The following is a 24915-nucleotide window of genomic DNA, read 5'->3' on the forward strand; positions in this document are numbered from 1 at the left end:
GGACTGCTCTTTCCTCCCAGCCCACCTCATCTCCAGAGACCATATCAGGAGCTGGGGTCACAGGGGGGTCAGAAGGTTCCTGAATTAGTGGGGTCTGTGGCCAAAGTACATTGTGCCCTATCTTAGTTGTTTCCCCATAAACTGGAGAAATACGAGACACGCTACTCCGGCCACATCACGTGAGGCTCCGCCCACGTCATGTGAAGCTGGCCACGTCACGCGAGGCTGGCCAGTGCTTTCCTCCCTCCACGAGTAACAGCCCAGCCAGAGCCCTCCCACAAGAGCTGGACCCCGGGGGGAAGGGGAGAGTGTCCCCGGGCCAGATTTCACAGCAAGTGCCCTAACTCAGAACCCATGGCCTCCTGACGGGTCTGGGCTGGGTGGTGGGCAGAAGGCGGCCACGCCCACCCACCTGAAAATCAACAGCAGTAGGCACTCCCAGAGGCCTCTGTGTGAGCTCCAGCCCAGCCTTTCTGTAAGTTCAGAGAGGAAGACGGTGCCCTGGGGTGCGGGACACGCAGGGCTGCGGGCAGGAGGAGGCCCGGCCAGTGAAGGGCAGAAATCCACCCCGAGACAAAACCAGGCCACGGGGCCAAAAGGGGCTGGGGTACAGCACAAGGGCTGGGACACTCCCGCTCAAATACCACATCGTGACCACTGCGAAGAACGCACCCAGGTCAGGGGACTCTGCACTCACAAAGGGACACCCCATGCCCAGGAGACAGGCCTTTGCTTCCTATAAAGGGCTGTGCCCGTCTGTTGCCTCAACCTTTGCTTCCTGACGATCCAGCGGCCTGACCAGGTGCACACTTCAAGGAGGCTCTGTAGCCCATCGTGAGTGGGGACCCAGCCTCTGCGCCAGAGACAGCATCACCGGGAGCCCAGACCTTCCAGCATGGAGGACATTGAGTCCCAAATGCCCCTGGTTCAGTCAGGAGTGGGAGTACAGGTTGGCCAAGCCAGATCCCCCCACTCCACACCCCCCACCCCGGCTGGGTACATCAGCCACAGCCAGTGACCGTCCAAGTCCTCGGCCACAGCAGCCAAGGGAGGGCAGTCAGAGGGCAGCAGAAGCCGTAGGGGAACAGGGGTAGGAGGGTGACAGGGTCTCCACTTTCCAATACGCTGGAAAAAAACTTAGAAAATAAAGTCTATTCACAATAACAAAAAGAGACGATGTGCACAACAGCTCAACATATGATAACTACAAGAATGATATATAATAAACAGTAAAACGTGAGGGATTAATATGAAAATATATGACAACATTTGAACAAAAAAATACTAGATCTCTAGCTAGGTAACATATCAATCTTCTCTTAATCTTTACATGTAATTCCTACCCAGATTTCATGTTTATTTCGATCATGACAAAACTTAGGTAAAAGTTCAGTTGGAAACATACGTGAGGACAGCAGGCATCTTGTAAGAGCAGGGGGGCGGGAGGGGGACGACTTATTAGGAGACCCCCTAGTGGTAGGGAGTAGGAAGCCAGTACAGACCCTGGGGTCCCCAGGGAGGGACGGACAGGGCAGCCCGCCAGTGGCCCAGGGGCAGTGAGGCCAGGTGCAAGGTTAAATTTCTGATGGAGTAAACAAGTCTTTTCCAACCCTGAGTGTTTGCTTTGTTCTGACTAAACACAGTAATAGAGGTCTTAAAGCAAGGGCGCAGGGCTGACTCGAGCGCCTCAGGGGCAGAAAGCTGAGGGGAGGGGGGCAGGGAGGAGGAGGCTGGTGGGGGGGGGGCGGTGGCACTCGGGAGCGGGGCGGGGAGAGGCTAGGGGCGGGGAGAGAGCAGACTGGGGGCGGGCAGGAGGCGACAAGGGGCGGGGAAGGGGCAGGGAGGGCGCGGGAGGGGCGGTCCAGGACAGCCTGGGTAAGGGAGGGGGCCGGAGGGGGCCGGAAGGAGAAGCAGGGGGAGGCTGGGACGGGGAGGGGACAGGCTGGGGGCGGGGAAGGGGCAGGGAGGGTTCGGGAGGGGCAGTCCAGGAAGGCCTGGGTCAGGGAGGGGGCCGGAGGGAGCTGGAAGGAGAAGCAGCGGGAGGCTGGGGCGGGGAGGAGGCGGGAAAGGGTGCACCTCACCGACCCCCACCACATCCACCCCGAAAAGGCGGTGTGCCCGGCCCTCGAGTGTCACGGCCGCAGGGAAAGGGCAGCTGGGGAGGCAGGGCCGCCCCTTGCCCCGGGGAGGGGTGGGACGCAGCCCCGCAGAGGGTTTGGGGTGGTTTGGGGAGGAGCACAGAAGGGCCCCCGCCCAGCAGCCCGGCCGGGACGGGCGGACGTGACACGAGGCCCCAGGGGTCACAGAGCCTCGCAGTTCCGTGCTCGCAGCCACTGTGGGCACCACTCTGCCCTCCTCGACCGGGCCCGCTCACGTGACCGCCAGGGCCAATCAAAGTGCCCCAGCACCCCCGCGTGATTGGTGCCGGGCCGCAGCACAGGGCCGCACCCAGCCAATCGGAGGGCTGCCTGGTGAGAGCGGCGCGGACGGCTCCGCGGGCCCTTCTCCTCCCACCTGACCGTCCCCTGTGTGGCTCACTTGGACTAAGGCTCACTTGCCACCGGAGGCCCCGGGCACCGGCAGACAGCGCCTGCCAATGGCTGTCACACTCGTCCCCGCGGAGGCGCGCACCTGCTCCACCTGCTCACCTGAGCTGTCACCTGTCCCGGAGCGAGGCACGCAGCTGGGCTCACCCCCGCTTGGGCGCGCCGGTCCCCCGGCCCCCAGCCCAGGCACGGGCAACGCGCGAGGGTCCGCGGCAGCGGCCGTCCTCCCGGCCTCCTGCACTGGGGACGCTCCCAGGCTCCTCGCCTGGTCAGAAGAGCCGGGACGAGGCTCCTCGACCCACGAGCCGGGGGTTCTCGGCATCGAGACGGTGGACTCGCACCACCTGCTCCCACGCTCCCCGGGACGTGATTTCTCCAAGAATCGGGAACTTGGGAGGGAAAGGGGAGGTGGTGGTTAATAGGGGCAGAGTTTCGGTTCTACTAGAGGAAAAGAGTCGAGGCGACGGAGGTGGACGGAGGGGTTTCTCGCACAGCGGTGTGAACGCGCTCCATGGCCCTGAGCCGCACACTTACAAATGGCTACAATGGTACCTTTCCTGTTACGTGTAATTTATCACACACACACACACACACACACACACACACACACAAACTGGAAAAAAACAGAAACGAAAACAATAAGCAGTCTGTACCCAAGGACCAGGTACAGCAAGCTTGGATAATCCATTTCCCGGAGCTATTGTCCCGAAGGGCGGGGCAGCCACAAGGTAACCGCTCACACTAAACGCACCAACCGCTTTGCCCCCATTCACTGAGGGGCATGCCTGAGCTCCGGATGTTTACACCCACTTGACCAAGAGTGGCTTTCAGAGTCATTCTTACAAGGCCAGTCTTGACTGTGGTGTCCACGTGGGGCTGAGTCCATGCAGACATCTGAAATAAGGCCGCGCACAGAGAGGCACATTGGGCCAAGCCACACACACACGTGGAGCCGGTTGTGGTGAGCCTCCAAATCCTCATTCCTTCTCCAGTGGGGTCACTGCCCTAGCCCCCGAGAACAGCCGGAAGGACCAAAGCCCAGGTCTGCCCACAGTCCGGAAACCCGTCCAGCACACGGCACCCCACAGCTGCAACCTCGTTAGGGAGCAGGAAGGAGTCCTCCCACTACACGGCAGCTTCTAAGGGTAAAGTCTCAGCAGGACCCTGTGGCTCTCTTCCCTCCCCACCTCACCACACCGCAGAGCTCTGTTTCCGGGACCCTGTGGCCAGCTGGCTTTTAAAGCCAAGAACTGGTCAGAGAGCCAGAACCCTGGGGTTCTGCAGACACTGTGGGGGGTGGTGCTGCTCAGCGGCGTATGAGGGGGATGGTAGGGATGGGGAGTGGCGGGACAGTGAAGTGGCTGCCCCAGGTCGGTCCCCAACACCGCTCCTCAGTCCGTTTCCAAATGTCTGCATGACTTCCATGTCTCCCCAGAGAAGCCAGTCTTGAATCCTGGTCGGGGTTGGTGCCCTCCAATGCCTAACCCTAACCCTAAGCCCCACCTTGTCTGCCCCTCTACCTTCCCCACGCTCTCTGTGGCTCTAGGGGGCAGAATTTACACTCAGTTGGGAGAAGCAGGGAGGGTAGAGGTCAGCCTGACCAGCAGATGTTAAAAATACTCTCTCCGTAAGGAAAGAGTGCTTGAGTGAACTCCTGCAAAGGAGCTAATTGCTCCGGTTTATGACTTGCCCAGGCCTTGGGCAGCCTGGGCCACTGCACCCACACAGCTGTGCGGAGAGGGGGCCAAAGGCCTCATCTGCCAAGCCTCCTTATCTGCCGAAAAGAAACTATCCGTTCAGAAGTGACCCATTTACGACAGACCCATCAAGGCAGAGTCCCGAGAGCTAATTTTAACCCTCCCGGAGGGCTCGTTAAGCCTCTTTGAGTTATAATTACCCCCAATCTCTAGACATTCGGAGGCAGCAATCAGGAAGTTAGATGTGGCCAGAAGGAACTGGAGACGGTCTCCGCACAGGCCTATTTCGAGGAGCCAGCGGCACGGCTGTTCTGGGTGAGACCCGTGCTCCCCTGCACCCCAGTCCTGCCGTCTGCTCCCCTGGAGAAGCCGCCTGGCCTCTGGGCTCCAACTGCAACAATGGTGTCCGAGTGTCCCAGCGGCTCCCGGACACTGGACATCTGCCGCCACCCCCTCCCCACAGCAGGGGCTTCTAGGACACTTCCCTTTGAGGCCGCGAGCGGGCCCATTTCTAAGGAAAGCCGCCCCATTGGAGAGCAGGGGTCAGGGTCTCGGCCCTGCGGAGCCGAGAGCTGTGTCGTCTGCACCCTCAGCTCCCGGCTGACTTACAAGCCCCCCAAAGACCTGGACTAAAGACCCTAGTGTTCCTGAGTGAGGCTCCCTAGTGCCCCTGACACCCCCCACGTCGCCAGCTTGTCCACAAGGCCCACCGACAGGCACAGCTGGGGCTGGCCTCTCCAGAGCTGGTGGGCAGAGGGGTTGGTCCCGTCATGGCCTCCTTGCTGGCTCTGCCTTACCTTGCCGAAGCTGCCCTTTCCGATGGCACGAAGGATCTGGAAGTGGTCGAAGTTCACTGCAGAAAGAACAGAGGGATGCCGGGTCAGGTGGCAGAAAGACCCGTGCCCTCCACATGCCCGGGGCTGGAGCAGCCCCCCGAAGCCACCCCCCACCACTGCAGGGAGCCCCCTGCGGCCCCCCAGTGACACACTTCACCCTGGAAGTGGGCCTGGGTGATGGCTGAAGGTGGAAGTCAGGCTCCTGTGCAAAGCAGGGAGCGCCTGGGCCAGGGCAGAGAGGTGGGTCCCAGGGGCCATGCTGTCCCTTGTTCTGGGCTCCTTGCGGGATCAGGCCAGGCCACCACACCCACAGACCCACAGCCGGGATGGGGCGTGAACAGAGCCGATGGTGCCCGGAACAGCCCTTCTTCGGTCCCAGGCACCCAGACACCCCCTCCTGAAAGCTGCACCCGACACATGAAGCCTTGCAAGCAGGGTCCCAGGGGTCCCAGGTGCCCAGAGCCTTGGAAGCAGGCCCCCCACCCTCCTGCCGCATCTCCTGGGGGTGGTCGCCTGTGGGTTCGCTGAATGAGCTAAAGGGGAGCCTGCCACAGTCCCAGGGTGAATAACAGGGACTTTCCGAAGGGCGGTCCCCGGGCCTGTGGGGACCACGGGTGAACCACCCAGATCCTGGTTTCTATCAACTTTGTCCAGACATGAACCCCTCCCAGAGAAAGGGGTCGTTAGAAATCGCAGCCTTGTTAACTGTCACAACTCTCTGGAAAGATGCTCCCCGCCAGGCACACACAGTGCCCCGGGAGCGTTAATCTGTGAGTGAGAGCAGTTTGGAGTCGCCAGTCCAGGGCTCCCGCTTCTGCTCTCAACCTGATGCCGTGTTTCCTTCCCTCTTGCATTTCCGGGCTCCAGGCAGCCCCAGCCAGCCTTGCTTTCCACACCTGCCCCCTCCCCGTCCTGGCTGGGGCTCCCCCAGCTGACTCTCAGGCCACCAGCTGGGCCCCACCTGTGCCCCAGGTCTGTGCCCCCCAAGTTCTGTTCCCCAGGTCTACGTCCTCAAGTCTGTGCCCCCCTAGGTCTGCACCTCCAAGTCCATGCCCCCCATGCCTGTGCACCGGGCTAACCTGGCTCCATGTGCCCCCAACACCCGTCAGAAACTCGGGGTATCCAGATGCCCATGAGCCCTGCGGCCTGGGCTGCCCCTACAGGGAGCGGCAGACAAGGGCCATGGCGTGCCCACCCCGAGAGCGAGAACGGCACATGGAGCCTGCGGAGGGCATCTGCCGTACAAGGCCCAGCACGTGGCGCTGGGAGGTCCAGCCCAGCGAGCCCCGGAGAAGTTAGGGTTCGGCCGGCACGGTGCTGGGCCCCGAGTAGGGGCACCACCGGGCCAAGGGTTAGCAAGGGGGCTCAGCCAGCACAATCCCCGGTTTTAGAGAAACCACAAATCCTGGACTTCATTCAGGTCCTTCCAGGAGAGGAACAGAACGGGAAAACAGGAACCAAGGTGTATGAAACCACAGGTCAGGAGCACAAGGGAACCCACACCATGCTTCTCCCTGCACTTTTACGCCCTGGAAAGCGAGGTTATCATGGTGGGCTTCCTGGATGGAGAGGCCGCGGGGAAGAGGCGCTCAGAGGTCTGCGGGGCATGGAAGCAGAGAGTGCGAGCACTGTGGGGAGCTGTGGCCTGGCTCCACACTGGCTAGCCCCATGGCCTTCCCTGGGCCTGCTTCCGGGACAGGGAAGGGAGGACGTGTAACCCAGTGCACGGCAGCCTGTGGTTTTGAGCACTTCCTAAGAGCCCAGGGTTGGGGGGCGCACGACGGGATTCCCAGACAGCAGGCAGGGCACTGAGCCGGCCACGTGGAAGCTTCACAGGGGAGACACAGGTGGGACGGGAACCCCAGCCGTAGCTGCTGGACAGGCAAGGCCGGCGAGCCGGGAGGGGTCCCCGGGCAGGCCCAGGGCTGGGCAGGGCGGGCATCCCATCGGGGCCAGCAGCCGTGAGCGAGGCCGTCCCAGAGGGCGGTAGCTCTGCCCACAGTGACCCTGCTCAGAGGAGCAGCCGGCCCGGACCCCACCAGGGGAGCCTCAAGCCCCACTGGGCAGCCAGAGTCACTCTGTCCTCTGCTAAGTGGAGGTTCCTCGGGTCACCCCTCGGACCGGCTGCTCAGCCCCGGCGCCCAGGCCCCCATCACTGCACCCAGCGGCTCACATGTGCTCCGGAGACCCTCCAGGTGGAACCGAGAACCAGCTGCCGCTCTGGGTCCCTTCCCCCACGTGGGCTCTGGATCCACTCTGGGCAGGACCGGGACCTCCCCTAACTGCCCCCGCCCAGCCCCCGCCCAGCATCCTGCCGCCGTCAGCCCCACTCTGGCTCCTAAAGGAGGTGCTGACTTTCGTTCGGGCATCCAGAGGCAGGGGGAAGAGGAGATCCACCACCAGTGTTTGTCCGAGTAGCGGTGGACGGACGTGGCGGAGCGTGCCGTGTTGCATCAGGTGGATGCGCAGAAGCCCACACGGCATATACGCCACCATGCAGAAGTCCGCAGCGTTCAGGAGAGTCCGTGTCGATAAAGTGTGAAGTTCCCCCAAACACTGAACCCAGCGGGTCTCACCAACAGGAGGAAAGGGCTGGGGCCCCCAGGAGCCCGCCGCCCCCCAGAGTCGCGAGGAACACAGCAGGAGGGCGTGGGGGATGGGGCCCCACGCAGGGGGGTGGGCTCGGTCCATGTTTGCTCAACCCAGAGAGGGGCTGCAGCCACCAGGCAAATGGAGCCCAGAGTAAGGCTGGTTCTCACCCTGGGTGGGGGCAATGTGGTGTCCCAGGAGGGCGCAAGCCCAGTGGCCTCCAGCCCCGCCTGTCTGCCCCGCCCCCACCCCACCCTCAGCTCCTGACGGGCCCCACCACTGGGTGCGAAGCCTCGGGCCCAGCTCCTTGTGGGGTTGAGCCCAAGCCCTGGAGGCCACGCTGCTGTCCCGCATGCAAACCTTCTGCTCCCCACAGACACAGGTCACCACCCCGGTCCCTGGGAGTCTCTACCCTCTCGTCCCCTGGGCACACCTGCAGCCCCAGAGGGCCCTGCTCTCCTGCACCTGGCACCGGGGGCCCTCGGGCACCCCCATCTTGCAGGGGACACTCTGCTTCTCTTAGGCCATTTGGGGCTGGGCCTTGGCGTCGTCCGAGTGCGGGCTCCAGCCACAGATCTGCTCAGGAGGCTGGGCCCCGCTGAGAAAGCCAAGGTCAGAGGCTGCTGCAGGAACCACAGGCCAGGTCTGTCCTGGGCCCTGGGAGAAGGCAGGGAGGGGCCCTCCCAGGCTGGACACTATCGTGGGCGACAGACTCCAAGCCAGCAGACAAATACGGTGCCTGGTGCCTGGGAGAAAAATAAAGCAGGAAGAGGGGTGGGTGGGACTGCTACCTTTTCCAAGGTCACTGGGGAGACATTTGGGCCCAGAGATGAGGTCGTGAGCCGGGAGTACATGGAGTATGGTTGACCGAGGCCAGTTTGCTGCACCTCACATGTGATTTCTGTGGTTGTGTGATGCTGTCGGCACACCTCCCCCGCCATGAGATACCTCCCCCCCCCCCGTGAGACACGTCCTCCCCCCCGTGAGACACCTTTGACACCGTAGGTCAAGGGTAGCTCTGCCCCCACGGTCCTATCGGATGCTTCTGTTCCTCCTGCTCAGAAATCTAAGCGCCTCAGGTGCAGCCGTGCCTGCGAGGAGGCGGCCAGCTCTGAGCTCAGCCTCCGCCAGGGCTCCTGCCACACACACGGACACAGGCTGTCCCTGGTGCAGGTGAATATTTAAAACACAAAGGTTTAAGAAAATCTATTCTTCAAGGAAGGCCTTTATTTTGCCGAGCTGGCAATCACAGAGCCCCGCACTGCTATGAAAATAGGTCATCTCGGGCGCCTGGGGGGCTCCTTTGGTTGAACATCCAACTTCGGCTCAGGTCAGGATCTCCCGGTTCGTGAGGTCGAGCCCCACGTCAGGCTCTGTGCCGACAGCTCGGGTCCTGGAGCCTGCTTTGGATTTTACGTCTCCCTCTCTCTCTGTTCCTCCCCTGCTCATGCTCTTTCTGTCTCTCTCAAAAATAAACACTAAAAACAATTTTTAAAAAGAAAGAAACTAGGGGAAGCCTGGCGCCCAGACAGACCTCCCCAAGGTGTTCTCAGAGCTTCTCGGCCGCCACAACCACCGCCGGGGAAAAGGCTGGGCAATCAATGCTCCCACAGCCTTGTTCCGGTAAGACTCACGAAATCCCTCTGGTTTCCCAGGACCCGACCCAACCTGACTAACCCGCTGGCCTGGCCACTGTCACACAGGTGGCTGGAAGGAGAGGGAGGGGGTCGCCCCCAGAGCGCGACGCTGGTCGCATGCTCGGTGAGCAGCAGTGAAAGCCAACAGGAGGCCCTCGTGCAGTCGCCTCAAATCCAAAGACCATGTGAGGTGCTCTCTGAACACTTTTCCCCAAAAATAACAATGGTCTGCCGACCCGAGTTCAGCGCTCGCCCTCCGTGGGCAGAGGAACCCATCGACTGCTGTTGGCTCAGTGGGCTCAGGTCCCTGGGCAGCCATGAGGCCCAGCAGGTTCACAAGCCAGCGTCCCCAGCGAGGAGGAGAGCAGGAGAGGAGGTGAGCCCGGGGAGGGTAAAAATAGAGCCTCTGCAGGGCCGTGAGTCACCGCTATTGTCACTGGTGACACTGCCCGCGCCACGGGGTGGGGGAGGGGGCCCCTGCAGACCCAGAGGCCAGCCTGCTCCTGACGCCTTCAGGGCCTGGCAGGTGGGTCCCGTGTGGAAGGTGGCCTGCCCGTGGCCCCGGGGACGAGTCCCCTTCCCGGCCTGCCTCTGTGGTCACCCAGGAGAGGCCCGGCCCTCAGAGCGTCTTCGGGGGAATTCCATAGCAGAAGTGGGGATACTGGGAAAGCTGCAATCATAAATCAAACATCACGAGTCGCGGCAATTCATTCAGAAGTCGATTCCATTTTGTCTTACGTCCTATGACCCAGAAAACTCCCGCAGAAAACCATCCAGTCCGGCTGAGGCCGGCCCTCTGCAGGGTCTGCGTGGCCTCTGTGGAAATCCCTGCCTCCTCCGGGCGCACGGGCCGGTCCTGCACAAGCGGGCCACCTGCAGGCACGGTCACCACTGAGGCCTCGACCGGCTCGCCACCAGCTGTCCTGCGAGGCCACCGGCTCTGCCGGGAACCAGGACCAGCAGGCGCCATGAGCGGGCACTCTCTGAAGCCCTCCCGCTCTGATCCCACCAAGTTCTCAGAGCCACCAGGTAAGGGGTGGATGCTCCCCTTTTCCAGGCGAGGAAACAGCTGAAGAGTCACAGCAGACTCCAGGTGAAGGACCCCGGGCCCCTCGGGGCAGAAGAGCAAGGGCCTCGGGGAGCCAGCACCACAACCCAAAGACCCAGGCCTCGCAGCCTGCCCTTCCTTCCATCTGGGTCCCCTCTGCACCCCACTCCCTCCCTGCCAGCTGCTCAGCCGTTGGGCCCTTCTGAGGGAGCCTCCGCTGGCCCCTCTGAGCACTCGTGCACCTGCCCAGCATGGGATGCCGGGGGGGGGGTGGGCAGCTGCCCTTCCCAGTTCAGTGCCCTGCCCAGGGTGGCAGGAGCAACACACCCGCCCTGTCTTTTCTGAGGAACAGACACAGCAGCGAGGATGTGTACCAGCCAAGAGACTGTGCCGAGGCCTCTGGGGTCCTAGGTTCTGGAATAATGCCCCTTCTCATGCCCAGGAAGTGCCTAGGCCTGGGGACCTGGGTGACTGGAGAAGCCAGGGGTGCTGACGCCTTCCTGCCCCCGTCTGCTTACAGTAAAAGCCTTGGCCCAGAAACCCAACTAGTGATACCTTCCCAGAGCAGCACTGTTTACCCCGGATCCCATCCGGTCCGCAAAGTCTGCAGCTCAGTTCCGGCGTTAGGCACAGACATCCTCAGAGGGCACCCGAAACCTTCATAAATCAGTGATTAAGGCAACATCCAGATCAATAATGCATCTCTGCCTGGGGCCCCGCCCCTCCAGCATCCGAAGGGGGAGTCTGTGCGACAGGACCTGGTGCTCCCGCCAGGCCGCCTCCCATGGCTGCGGGTGGCAGTGCCTTCCCCGGGGACGCCCAGAGGGGTCCTACTCAAGGCCCACCCCTGGCCACCTCCCTCTCCCAGGTGCTCAGCCCCCTGCCAGTGCCACCATCAGGACCAACCTCGAACACCCCAATAATACGCGGCGGTGGAATCTGCCCTGGGGGCCCCCAGTTCAGCCGCATAGGGACACAGGAGTGCACTGAGGACCCAGGAGCTGGGTGGGGTGGGGGGCTGAGGAGGGGGGAAACAGGCCTTTGGAGCAGCTGAGTCCTGAACCCTGAGGCAGGTCTGCCCAGTAAAGCAAACGGGCCCCAGACCCCTGCTCCTGACCCAACTCTGGTCTGACCTCTGAGTCTCTCTCCCTCCCTGCCCTGTCAGGACCACCCCCCCAACCCAGCATGCCCGGATTTGGCATGCATGTGCCTCCTGGGTGCTCGGAAGGGAGAGCTGGCTCTGGGAAGGGGCAGAGCACAGCTGGCTCTGGGGGGCAAGCAGCGCCCCCCCCCCCCCCACCGGCCCATGTCAGCACCAGCCCAGCCCCCGCAGCCAGCAGCGCAGACAGACCCAGAGGCCAGGGCAGCTCAGGTCCTGGTGGTAGCAGCCACACTCGAGGGGGGTCCCAGGTCACATGCTGGGAGTCCCCTAGGATGCTGGTTCCCAGGGGGGAACAGGGGTTCCCCAGTCCCTAGGGATATGGACAAATCCCAGGATGCAAGTCAGAGGTCAACACTCGGTGAGAGATGCCTGGCCAGGCCAGGGGCTAGAGAAAGCCCGTCCCTCTGTCTTTCCATCTGCCTGTCTGCAGCCTCTGGGCTCCAGGCACAGTCCTGCAGGCCCCACCCCCTTCCCCACAGACGGGGGCCTCCCAGGAAGCAGGAGAACCTCAGAGGCTGGAGCAAGGGGGCACCGGGGTTCCCGGGCCACCAAGCAGCAGTGCCCAGAAGAGGGGGCGCAGGCTCGGGGGTCCCGGGGGAGGGAGACCAGGGGGGTTGGGGGTGGTGAGGCCTCAGCCCCTGGGAGGGGACAAGGTGGAGTGCTTCATGATCGCTTTGGCCGTCGAGCCCTCCTGGACCAGCCTCAATAATGCAGCCTCAGTGTCAGGCCCCGTCATGTGTTCTGGCACCGAGAGCCCAATCACCCCTGTCCACCGGGCCCTGGAGCCCCCACAGCCCTGCCCATCCTCCACCCTGGTCGCCGAGGCTCCCGCCGGTGGCAGCGGCCCAGGCCTGACACCCCACTGCCCAGCCCCTCGTCAGCCGAGCCCCTTTTCCGACACCAAGAGAGGCCCCAGGGTCAAGGCCACCAGTCCCTGGGGTACCCATGAGCCGCTCCGTGGACCCGGGACCCCCCGTCGCAGGCTCAGGCTGGGGGCTCTGCTGCACAGGTTGACCGGGCACTAACACTGCAGCCTGTCCGACCACGCGTGGAGCTGCCGAGCCGCACACGAGGCCACGAAACTCCTTTCCCGGCCAGCCTCGCCAGAGACCCCTGCCCAGGCGGGGACACTGGCCGTGCGTGGCCCCTCTCCACCAAGGTGGGTGCAACCAAGTGTCTGGGGAAAGCGCCTGGATATTCCAGAGCTTTCCCTGCCTTTTCCCTGAGAAATGCGACCTGCGGACTTTCTGGGATGTGGCTCCCTACAAGGCAGGTGCCTTCGACGAACGGGCCCAGCATTTTCAGCTCGGTGGGTCTTTACGTGGCGGCTGGTTGGCTCTTCCTCCCGCCTGCTGCAGCCTGGGGGCTGTTGCCATAGTTCCCAGCCACTGGGAGGACAGGGCCACGTCACCAGAGCCACACAACACAAACAGCATTAAATGTGATTCAGGGAAGAAGGGACGGGCAAAACCCTGCTCACAGGCCAGGGGCTCCCGTATCAGAGCCGTCCCTGCAAATGGGGGTGCGTCCTCCGCACCTCCACAGACACGACAGCTGCCAGAGCAGCCTGGGCGGGGCCTCACTCACCAAACCTCAGAGACACCCTCAGGCCCGCCCCACAAAGCCCAGCCAGGGTGCAGACAAAGGTGGTTTCTGAACGGGTCCTGCTCAGAACACAGGACTCCTGATGTCAGCAGTGTGGACCAGCTGGGGAGAGCTCTGCTCACAGCTAAGCCCCCGGCTTCAGCCAGCTCCTGTGTCCTGGGCGAGGGGCACTGCCCCAGCCCCCCCCCCCCCCCACCCCGCACCCCTGCCACGCACACACAGGCTCCCGCACCACGGGCAAGCTCTAACCACAACGCGGAGGAGACCGAGTCTTTCCAGAGCCAGGAAGTCACATGGGGTGTGTGTGCAATGCTCAGGAGGGCACAGGGCCCCACAGGAGGGCCAGCCTGGGCCCCTCTCAGGAAGCCAGGGCCCCCAGCTGGCCAGTCCCTGGGGGCTGCAGTCAGGGTCTGCTTCCCAACCCCTCACCCAGGGACCAGAGAAGCATATAGATACACAGGGTGCCCAGCTCAGGCCCGGACACAGCGCCTGCAGCAGGGCCCTGCCCTCCGCATTCCTCGCCTGGGCCACAGCAGCCACATGGACACCATTTGCCCATCAGAGGCTCCCGTGTGTGTGTGGGGGACACGGGGACACGGGCCCGGCTGAAGGCAGCCCCAGATACCACAGCAGCCGCTACAAGCACAGACCCCGAAGCTGCGGTCACTGCTTCCACTCTGGGAGCCAGCAGGCCAGCCTGGCACCTGCGCTGTCACACCAGCGATCCCGAAGGGTGGCGCTGCTGGTCCTGGGGAACCTCGGAGGTGACTATCCGCCCTCCGCCTCCACCCGCACGGCAGCCCACACCTGCCCCATGCGGCCCGGCCCGAGCTGGGCCGCAGCACGGTCACAGCAGACGCAGGAAGAAAGGACACGGGACTGGACGAGGGGCCCGGGTCTTCTGCAGAGCCCAGGGCACAAGCCTCTGCCCAGTTCCTCAAGCCCATGGGTCCCAGAACAGTCTATCATCCCCCTGCACGGCCCAAGAAGCTTCTGCTTACAACGGGAGAAGAGGTCTTATTTTCTCAAACTGACAGAGAAAGAGGGTCCTGGGGCTCTGGTGCTGGGTTTGTCTCGGCGAATCCACCCCGCACAAGTACATCCGGTGCCCCGTGACCCTGAGGCCGGCCGCTGAGCCTGCAGGTGGGACAGGCACGCCTGTGTGCAAAGTCAGGGCACGGGCAGGCCACGGAGGGGACACCGGGGGCCGGCCCCGCCCAGGCCCAGCTCACACTCCCTGTGCCGTGAGCCAGGAGCCTAGAAGCGCTACACAACTCAAGGGGTACAGGGAACCCCTCAAGCAAGCCCCAGAAGGCAACAGATGGTCTCTCTATAAAGTTCGAACACAAGCGAGGCTGTATAGCATGCTGTTCTGGTGTGCGCACGTATCGAGAAAGGTTTTTTTTTTTTAATGTTTTATTATTTATTTTTGAGACAGAGAGAGACAGAGTGTGAGAAGGGGAGGGCCAGAGAGAGAGAGAGAGAGAGAGAGGGAGACACAGAATCCGAAGCAGGCTCCAGGCTCTGAGCTGTCAGCACAGAGCCCGATGCGGGGCTCGAACTCACAAACCGCGAGAGCATGACCTGAGTCGAAGTCGGACGCTTCACCGACTCAGCCACCCAGGCGCCCCATATTGGGAAAGGCTTCTAAAGTGGCTGCAGAATCCAGCTGGTGGGCACCTTGAGGGAGCACAGGGATGGCGCCACTGGAGGCGGTTCAGCTCGGGCTGGGGCAGCGTCCCTGCTGTGCACGAGAATCCCACGTTTGAAATTCAGGAGATGCGACTCAGGACCCCGGCCTCGCTCCAGGAAACGTGTGCAGGCCGGAGGCGGTGCAGGGCTCACCGTGCAGGTGCAGGAGGACCGCGGGGCAGAGGCGCCTGAGGGAGCAGAGGGGGAAGGGAGCCCGGGCGCTCGTGGTGAGAGGCGCACCACAGACAGGGGACCCACGAAACAGCCAACAGGTGGGGACAGCCTGAGTGCCCCGCAGCTCGTGGGCGGTAAGCCACACGATGCGGTATTATTCCTCCACCAGACGGGGTGGCGCTCTGGCACCTGCTGCAACGGAGACAGGCCTTGAAACCCTGGCGCTGGGTGACAGGGGCCCGAACTGACAGGCCCCGCGCGATGTCACCGACCAGGAGTGCCCACGATGGGCGGCCTGTGGACCAGAGAGCAGACCGCAGCCGCGGCTGCCAGCGGGACCGGTTTCCGCGGGGAAAACATCTCGGAACTGGGTGTCGGAGGTGGTCCTAACACAACGCTGCAAAATGTGCAAGATGCTGCCGACTGGTCGCTTTAAAATGGCTGGTTTTATGTGACGTGACTTTCACTTCAGTAAAAGCAATAGTAATTGTTTCTGGAAGTGAGCCACGACCGAGTGGGCTGAGGCCACGTAGGGGGCATGGCTGCCGTTGCATGGCCCCACACAGATGGCCCCATGTGTGGGGACGGTGGTCAGGGCAGGCCCTGTGCGAAAGAGGGGGCGTCCCAGGGGCTTGGACTCATCGGTGGGCGCGTGCTCCGCGGAGGGAGGATTCTGCCAGAACCAGCACGGCTAGGCTTCCGCATGCACACACACCGGGCCTCACAGTCGCCCCAAAGCTGGCCAGGGGGCCAACCAGAACGGGGTTTAGACGACTTTCCTATTTCAAGGTGATCACCCTAGGTGGGAGGGAAGGGGGTAGGACAGTCACTAATCCTACCTTTTCTTAATGGAAAACATAAGAAATCACATGTGGGGCGCCTGGGTGGCTCAGTCGGTGAAGCGTCCGACTTCGGCTCAGGTCACGATCTCACGATCCATGAGTTCGAGCCCCACGTTGGGCTCTGGGCTGATGGCTCAGAGGCTGGAGCCTGCTTCCGATTCTGTGTCTCCCTCTCTTTCTGCCCCTCCCCCATTCATGGTCTGTCTCTGTCTCAAAAATAAATAAACTTAAAAAAAAATAATAAAAAAAAAAAGAAGAAATCACACGTGTGGCTAAGGCAGCTTCATTCTGACCCCTTTGCTTTAGAACAACATTAAACTGTGTTAAATTCATACAAACCCAAGCCCCACCCATCAAATCTGTATTTTATTTACACTCAGTCCAGTTTCAAAACAGGATTCCAGGTGGACCTCCATTCCCTTGGTGCTGGCGCATCATGACCGCAGAGCAGCGGGTCCGTCCGGGAGGACAGGACAGCCTGTGTCCTGCTGCCCTCTGCGAGGGGCAGCGGGGCCGACTGCACCAGGATCTGCTCCCCTCCGCCCAGGAGCCCCCGGCTCTCTGAGCACCCGCCCGCGTCACACTGCCCAGGCCTGGCCCGTCAGAGCGAAGCTGTCCAACTGGAGCTGGCCCTGGGCTTCCGGAACTCAGGAGAAGTGTCCACCATGGTGGCAAGAGCCGGGCAGAAGGAGCAGAAGGAACCATTTCTGGGGCTACCGTGGGAGCACGAAGCCAGCAGAGGGGATGGGGACGAGGATCAGCACCCCCTGACCCCTCCTCCTGGACCCGATACACCATTAGAGTCTCCGTTTCTCTGGCCTGCGTGGCCTTCTTACTAACGTCCCCTTGAGTGCCAACTCCCGGGGCCGCCTGTGACTCAGACCAGAGCCCTCCTGTGCCTGCGCTGCCGGGTCTGTGCCTTCCCTCGTCCTGCAGGTCTACCCCAACCAACACCGACCTTCCTCATTTAGGCTTTACGGCGGACACTGGTGCCCAGTGGGGGAAGCCACCACGGGCTGTGGCCTGCCTTCTCCAGGGGCCCTTGTTCGTCCACGTCAATTGTCTGTCAGTTCATCAACTTCCACAGAAGCCGTAGGTTGTTTGTTTCTCTAAATTCAGTAACTCTGAGGGCACCTGGGTGGCCCAGTCGGTTAAGCTCTTTGGCTCAGGTCATGATCTTACAGTTCATGGGTTCAAGCCCTGCATCGGGCTCTGTGCTGACAGCTCAGAGCCTGGAGCCTGCTTTGGATTCTGTGTCCCCCCCGCCCCCCGCCCCTCCCTCACTTGCACTCTGTCTCTCTTTCTCAAAAATAAACATTAAAAAAAAATTAAAAAATTAAAAAATAAAAATAAATTCAGTACTCTGAACATCAGTTGTGAGGAAACAGACATTGTTATGATATTTGCATCCACTAAAATGCCATGTGTCCTCACTCACTTCGGGCGTCCTCCATATAGACGTGGCCCAGCTTCTCTTGGTGGCCTACAGTACAAGGCATTTTCACGGCTTTATCAAGACATGAGTGACACACGGGACAGTGAACGTGGAGAGCACGTGCCCGGATCGGCTCTGACATCTGCACGCACCCACGTACTGCTGGTCACGGGACACCGTGGGGGCGCAGAGCGGGGAGAATGCACTCGTAACACAGATACTGGACAAAGACGCCCGGTGCACAGAAACATCTCCTACAGCTCAGCAAGAAAAAGACAGAGAACGGCCAAGTTCTTGAATAGGCACCTCACGCGGAAGAGACCCAAGTGCCAGGTCAACACGGAAACAAGCTGGGCATCTCAGCGACCAGGGGTATGACACTGAGCAGAGCAGGGACCTCCCCACGGCCAGCACAGTGACCAACACAGAGGCCGGCAGGGCCGTGCGCAGCGGGGACTCACACGCGTTGCTGTGGGAGTGAGACTGGGCTCCGGGTGCCGCACGGCCCGGCCGGTCCACACGCACACGCACAGCACACGCCCGCCGAGACACGAGTGCAAGAGAGGCGGAACGGCGCAAAACTGGAAATGACCCCAAGTGCTTGGCCTTCGTCAAATGGATAATAATAAGGTGTGACGTAGCCACACAGAACTCCAGGCACGACGAGAATGCGGCGGCGACTGCTACACACGGCCTGGACCCATCCCGCGGACGCGGCGCATCGAGAGAAAGGGGCCGGACACACTCCACGGTTTCACTTATGTAAAGCTAAATTTTAATAAACATTCCTTGTTTGTTTTAGAAAACCATGTGTTTCGTAGTTACTGGAAGCAGAATTCTACACAAGCCCACTGTCTGCTGGAAGGTTCCTGTCTCTTCTTCCCCGGCCCGACAGGGACAGAGAGACGCAAATCTGCTACGGTGCTGAGTTTAACCACTGCTCTCTGCAGGTCCCCTGGGTGCCGAGGCTCTTTGGTTGGGTACGTACACGTTTGAAAACAAAACATATCAAAAGTGATGTAGCCACGGTGGTTTGAAGAGGGAAGTTTATAGCTCCAAGTACTTACATCAGAAAACAAGACGATGGAGAGACCATGGGACTCTTGATCTCGGGGTCATGAGTTCGAGCCCCATGTTCGGTATAGAGATTACATTAAAATGTTTAAAAAAAAAAGTTAAAAAAAAAAGAAAAAAAAATAAACAAGACGATGGAATAGAACAAAGTATATCCAAAGTAGAAATCAGAAAATAGTAAAGAATGGAAACCACTTAACTAGAGGCAAATAACAGAAAAACAGAAGTAACAACAAAACTGAATGTTATTTTTGTGATTCATAACATCGACAAACCTTTGGAAGACTGATTTTTTTTTAAATAAGAGAGAAAGCACAAATATTAAGAATTTTAGAAAAATGATGCCATTACCCATCCTACAGGCATCTGAAGAATAATTTAAAAAGATTATGAACTAACTTCATGTCAACAAATTATGCTACGTAAATGGAGAAATTCCTTGAAATACACAATTTACCAAATGAATACAAAAAGAAACACACCACCTGCACAGTGTCACGTCTATTGTTCTTAAATAATGCATTCATAATTGAAAACTACTCTGTAAAAAAGAAGTCCAGCCCAGATGGCTTCACTGGTGAATTCTATCAAGTTTTTTAAGGAAGAAACAATACCAGTCTTACAGAAGCTCATTTAGAAACTAGAGAAATCGAGCACCTTCTAACTTGTTTTATGAGATCAGCATTTTCCAAACACCGGAGCCTGATAAGGCCATTACAAGAAAACCATAGATCGAGATTTCTCGTGAGCATACACACAGACTTCCTTAATGAAATATTAGCAAATTAGCAGTAATATAAAAAATATAATACATCATGACTGCTGAAGTACACACCAGGAATGCAAGGTTGGCTTAACTTTGAAAACCAATCACTTAGAGTCACCACACTCACAGAATGAAGGACAACGCTATGATCACCTCAACAGAGGCAGGAGGTGTGTTTGACGAAATGTACAGGTGTTCATGATGAAGACTCCACAAATGAGAACAGGACCTCTTAACTGTCACACGGGACACCTACAGAGTCTGCAGCTAAGACCACATTTAGCTGTAACGCAGTGAATGCTCTCCCAAGATGGGGAACAAGGCAAGGCTGTCCACTCTCATCATTTTCCTTAATGTTATGCAGCCCTGGCCCACGACATAGGAAAAGTTAAAAATAAACCACAGAAAAGACAACCTAGTGGTCTACAGAGAAGATCCTAAGGACTCTACAAACCCTTTCCAGAGCTAAAAACTCTGTGAATTAAGCAAGGTTACGTGATACATGGTCTATACATAAAAATTTTTTGAACTTCTAATGTACTATCAACAAGCCATTGAAAAGAGATTTTCCAAGTCCCTCTTACAATAGCACCAAAGGCCTTTTAAGGTAGGACCATGTCTAAGAAAGCTGTACAAGACCCTCCATGTAACACTGCAAACCACTGAGAGATTAAGCAGGACCGAGGTAAGTGGAGACTGCCCCTTGCTCCTGGGGGGATTGTGAACATTGTGCGGGACCCACCTTTTCCCAAAGGTAGTTATAGAACCAATGCAATTTCAGTCAAAGCCTTAGCTGGCTTTCTTGGGCAGATAGGGGTGATCAGACACTAAAATTTATATGCAAATCTAAATGACCTAGAATAGTGAAAAATAATGCTAAAAAAAAGAGCAAAGTTGGAAGACTTGCACTACCTGATTTTAAGACTTCATATAAGGGTACAGTAATCGGGTGCTTGGGTGGCTCAGTCAATTAAGCATCTGAGTCTTAGTTTTGACTCAGGTCACGATCACACATTTCGTGAGATGGAGCCCCGAACTGGGCTGCGTGCTGACAGCGCAGAGCCTGCTTAGGATTCTCTCTCTCTGCCCCTCCCCTGCATGTGCTCTCTCCCTCTATCAAAATAAATAAATAAGTTAATTAATAAATATTAAAAAAAATTTTTTTAACGTTTATTCATTTTTGAGAGACAGAGACAGAGCATGAGTGGGGGAGTTGCAGAGAGGGAGATGCAGAATCCGAAGTAGGCTCCAGGCTCTGAGCTGTCAGCACAGAGCCTGACGCAGGGCTGAAACCCACGAGCTGTGAGACCATGACCTGAGTCAAAGTCATACACTTAACCAACTGAGCCCCCCAGGTGCCCCTTTAATACTTTGAGTGTAGAGTTTTGTGACCACCAACAGTTTCTTGTTTTGTAGACAATGGGAAAGTAATACCTGAGAAAAGTTAGCGTACGTTTTGGTCCGAATTAGTCTGTGCTCACTGGAACAGGTTGTTGAAAGGCAGGACTCTCACATTTATTGCACGTGAACGAACACCCTCCTTCCTGTACTGATGGGCTGGTGATGAAGTGCACGCACGCTCCTTGGCACCACGTCTATGCCCGTGCCTTGCGGTGATTCACTGCTGCGCATTGGCTGCCCCATCTAGCCCGAACCCAAGGCTCTGGGCCCCACAGGAGGTTCGCACACCTCCAAGGCCTTCGCGAAGACATAGGAGTCGCTCTTATTGCCCAAAGTCTTACTGAAAACTTAACATTTGTTCAGAGTAAAATTAAATGGCTAATTAAGATGTTACATGTCCTTGCTTTTCAAAATGTGTAAAGTCAGTTTGTTAGCTCTTTGCCTTTAAATTTTTTAATTTTGTTTTTTTCATTTATTGTTTTTTTAATGTTTTTATTTATTTTTGAGACAGAGAGAGACAGAGCATGAGCAGGAGAGGGACAGAGAGAGAGGGAGACACAGAATCGGAAGCAGGCTTCCAGGCTCCGAGCTGTCAGCACAGAGCCTGACGCGGGGCTCGAACCCACGAACCGTGAGATCACGACCTGAGCCGAAGTCGGACGATCAGCCAACTGAGCCCCCCAGGCACCCCGAAAAACGTTTTTAAAAAAGCTACAGTAATGAAGACTGTGTGGCGCTGGTATGAAGACGGACGCAGGGCAATGGAACAGACTCGCTGTTCACCAACGGCCTCCAGCGCATGTGGTCACCTGGGTTTTCCAATGGCACAAGGCACTGACAAGGTCTATGGGGCAATGTGAGCCTTCCACAAGTGGTGCTGGAGCAGCTGAGCATCATTGCGAGAAGTGCTAACTGTGCCGTGCCCAAAACATAATTCTTGGTAGATTGCAAACATACACACAAGACAACTCCTGGAAGAAAAACATACGGTCATACTTTTGCAGCCTGGAGACAGGCGAAGACTTCTCAGACACGATGCCAGAAATGCTAACCATGAAAAAATTGATAAGTTGTGCTTCGCAGAAATCAAAACCGTCTGCTCTTTAAAGGACACTACTAAGGAAGTGAAATATTTGCAAATACACACGTCCAACATAGAGCCTGTAACCAAAATATATAAAGAACTTCTGCAAATTAAGAACAAAATTATTGCCCCTCCCCTGCTCACACTCTCTCTCTCAAAATAAATAAACTTAAAAAAAATAGTTCAGAGCTCTGCATTTTACTGTAATTACCCCCCCCCCATACGTAAAAAAGAGATGATGCCACTTTGCAGAGGGGGCGGGTTATAGGTATCCAGCCTTTTACGCTGCAGGAAGGAGCCGTTCACTGAGTGAGCGCAGGAAACGGGATCAGAGAGGCTGAGTGACCATGCAACAGTCACAGGGCCAAGAGACAGAGCAGTGGGTCAGAATCCAGTCTCCGGGATCCTCACGCACCTGTGCCCAGGGCCAGATGGGAGGGGCCAACCAAGATGCTGAGAGAGACCGGGGGCTGTGAGGGTGGTGCAGTGGGGGGCTGGCCGGTGATGGGGGTGGGAAGCTGCTCAGAAGGCTCTCAGGGGGACACAGGTATTCAGAGTGGGCTCAGCTCGTGGGAAGGGGCACCAAGGGGTGCCAAGGGGCGTGTCGACACGAAGCCCATGTCATGTGAGCAGGACCCGGCAAGGGTGACCACGGAGGCCCAACCAGCAGGACTTGCTGGCGGCTCTGGGGCCCAGGGCTGAGGAGAGGAGGCCAGGAGGAGCCACGGCTGTGGCCTCTGCCACTCCCCCCAGCTCTGGGGCGAGGCCCTCTCTGATGGGCAGCTAGGCTGGGTGGGGGCAGCCATGCCAGATGCCCTCCTGGCCCCTGCCTGCGTGGAGCCACCACGGCCAGACCAGCTAGCCACAGAGTCCTCAGGGGAGTGGGCCAGCTCTGAGACTGCTCAGTCAGCAGTGGCCCCGGGCACCCCGCACAACCCAGTGCTCAGCCCCAGGACCAGCCCGACCCGCACAGAATCACCCCTCTCCCCCACACTGCCTGGAGGCTGTGCCCACAGAATGTGTCCCGGGCTCCGTTTGGGCAGAGCTAACCAGCCGTGCCAGGGGCCACCCCTCTCTAGAAACAGGGTGCTGGGTGCAGGCTGCTGGTCTCCTTTGGAAGCCCTTTGAAACCTGGCCAGGGCGCCTGGGTGACTCGGTTAAGCATCCCAAATCCAGCTCAGGTCATGATCTCCTGGTTCGCAGGTTTGAGCCCTGTGCCTGGCTCTGTGCTGACAGCTCAGAGCCCGGAGCTACTTCAGATTCTGTGTCTCCCTCTCTCTCTCCTCCTCCCCATCTTTCTCTCAAAAATAAAATGAACATTAAAAAAAATTAAAAAAAAAAGAAAAGAAACCTGGCCAAAACGGAGAAGTTTGCACAGTACAAAATTTATTTTTATTCTGAAGCCCAATGATACACCTCAGATCACATCTGTGTGTGCATGTGCCTGTGGGAGCAGCTCTGCGTGTGTCCATGTGTGCTCGTGTCTGGGAGTGTGTGCGTGCATGTGCTGGCTGTGGGGGCAGCTCTGTGCCTGTGCATGTGTTCATGTCTGCGGGCGCATGCGCACGTGTGTGCCCGTGGACGTGGCTCTACATGTGTGCACACGTGTGTGCCCGTGGATGTGGCTCGGTGTGTACATGCATGTGCATGCGTGTGCCCGTGGCTTTCTGTGTGTGTGTGCGTGTGCCCACGCACGCCCCTGGATGTGGCTCTGTGTGTGTTCATGCACATGTGTGTGCCCGTGGATGTGGCTGTGTGTACATGCATGTGCACACGTGTGTATGTGTGCACATGGAGGCCTGACACAGGCTCTCTTCGAGTGGGTTTACTGGGCAGCTGGCCCCGGGTCTGACAGACACGTCCAGCCTGGAGCCTGCATGCTTCCCTGGGATCCTGGCAACTTCTAGGCTGTGGGAAGGATGTGTGTTAGGAGGGTGCCGGCTGATCCAGACCTTCCCCCAGAGAACTCCCGTGAGCTGCAGGGGAGGGAGGTGCCAGGGAAAAGCTGTCGAGGGAGCCTGGGGCCTCGCAGCCGTTTATCACCACCCCCCCTGCCCCGCTGCGAGCTGCCGCCTCCGCCCCTGCAGCTGCTGGGCCTCAGGCTGAAGGACCGATTTATCCCCAAAGGCACGAAGGCCCTTGCCAAGCCGATGAGGCTGGATGGTCGCGCCCCCGTGCGTCAGCTTACACGTCAAGAGCTGCCAGACCCCAGGCTGCCACGGTGCACCATCTGCCTGGGGGGCCCGAACTGGCCCTGTGCACAGGTGGGGCCGCCCTGGGGCCCCTGCAGCTCACACAGCCCCAAGCACGTCCCGTCAGTTAATATCCTACTTAAGCCTCACCGAGAATCAGTTACTGTCTACCTGGCCTTCTAACAGCTTGCAAACAAACTGACGGGATTCGGACCGTGCCTCTGTGTTCAGGACACGGCCTCACCCAGGGGGCGGCCTCCACCTGACCCAGGAAGCTCCTTGTCCCAAAAGGTGCTCTGAGGTTCTGCTGCCGGCTCCTGGCAGGTCCGGGCGCTGCCCTCCAAGGGGCTCAGCAAGCTGTCCTGCAGTGTCCGGCCTGGCTCTCTGCGCCCGAGAGACACTTGTTGAGTGCGTGAGTGAATGAACGAATGAGGCAGGGAGTGAAGGAGTGAGTGTGGGAGAGGGGCACGTTTCTGCTCGGTGTCCCAGAGCCGGCTTCCCCAGCACAGCCCGCCGGCTGCCTCGAGCCAGTCGGCGCCCGGGCGCAGCCCCGCTGGGACCTGGATGCCGGCCAGGCTAGGACGCAGTGGAGGGGCCACCTCCCACGGCCTGGGGGCTCTGGGCAGAGGGACAGGTCTGGGGGCTCCGCCTGCCCGGGGAAGCACCAGCAGCCGACCCTGGCCCAGCGCGCACGAGCGGGCAGCCTGGCGTCTCCGTCAGGCCGAGCCCACGCTGCGTTTGCATAAACAGAAGCAGTGCAGCACTGTTAAGGGAAAGTTGCTATTTTAAATTCCATCTCATGGTAAGTGCACGGTTTTATGTCAGACCTTTTCTTTGAAAAGACATTTGCACATGGTTTTGATGGAAAAGTCGAGATTTAAAGATTAATAAACCACATGGTTGTTTGTTTTGCAGGAAATGAGTATCGACAAAGCCTTTACCAGGCTGACATTTACCCAAGGCTCGGGAACCTGGTGGGCCTGGCCTCGGGGCTGTCCCCTGCCCCTTGTCCAGGCAGAAGCTGGCCCGGTCCTCAGGCCACCTCAGTGCCTCAGGCAAATGCAAGTCGGAGCATCAGGGGACCAGGGCAGGAAGGGCCCTTAGACCTCCCCGCTGTGATGTCCCCTCAGCAGCT

At 58.9% G+C, this 24915-nt stretch overlaps 1 protein-coding gene across 2 annotated transcripts in view; it reads right to left on the reverse strand.

The window, feature by feature from the left end:
• STK32C (serine/threonine kinase 32C) overlaps positions 1-24915 on the reverse strand; it is a 77993-nt gene that overhangs the window by 27141 nt on the left and 25937 nt on the right. For both annotated transcript variants that reach the window (XM_047825199.1, XM_047825198.1), the window contains exon 2: positions 5041-5096. In XM_047825199.1, coding sequence (XP_047681155.1) covers positions 5041-5096 — 56 coding nt within the window. The remainder of the gene's footprint in view (positions 1-5040; positions 5097-24915) is intronic.

Source organism: Prionailurus viverrinus, chromosome D2 (genome assembly GCF_022837055.1).
Source record: "Prionailurus viverrinus isolate Anna chromosome D2, UM_Priviv_1.0, whole genome shotgun sequence".
NCBI classification, from domain to species: Eukaryota; Metazoa; Chordata; class Mammalia; order Carnivora; family Felidae; genus Prionailurus; species Prionailurus viverrinus.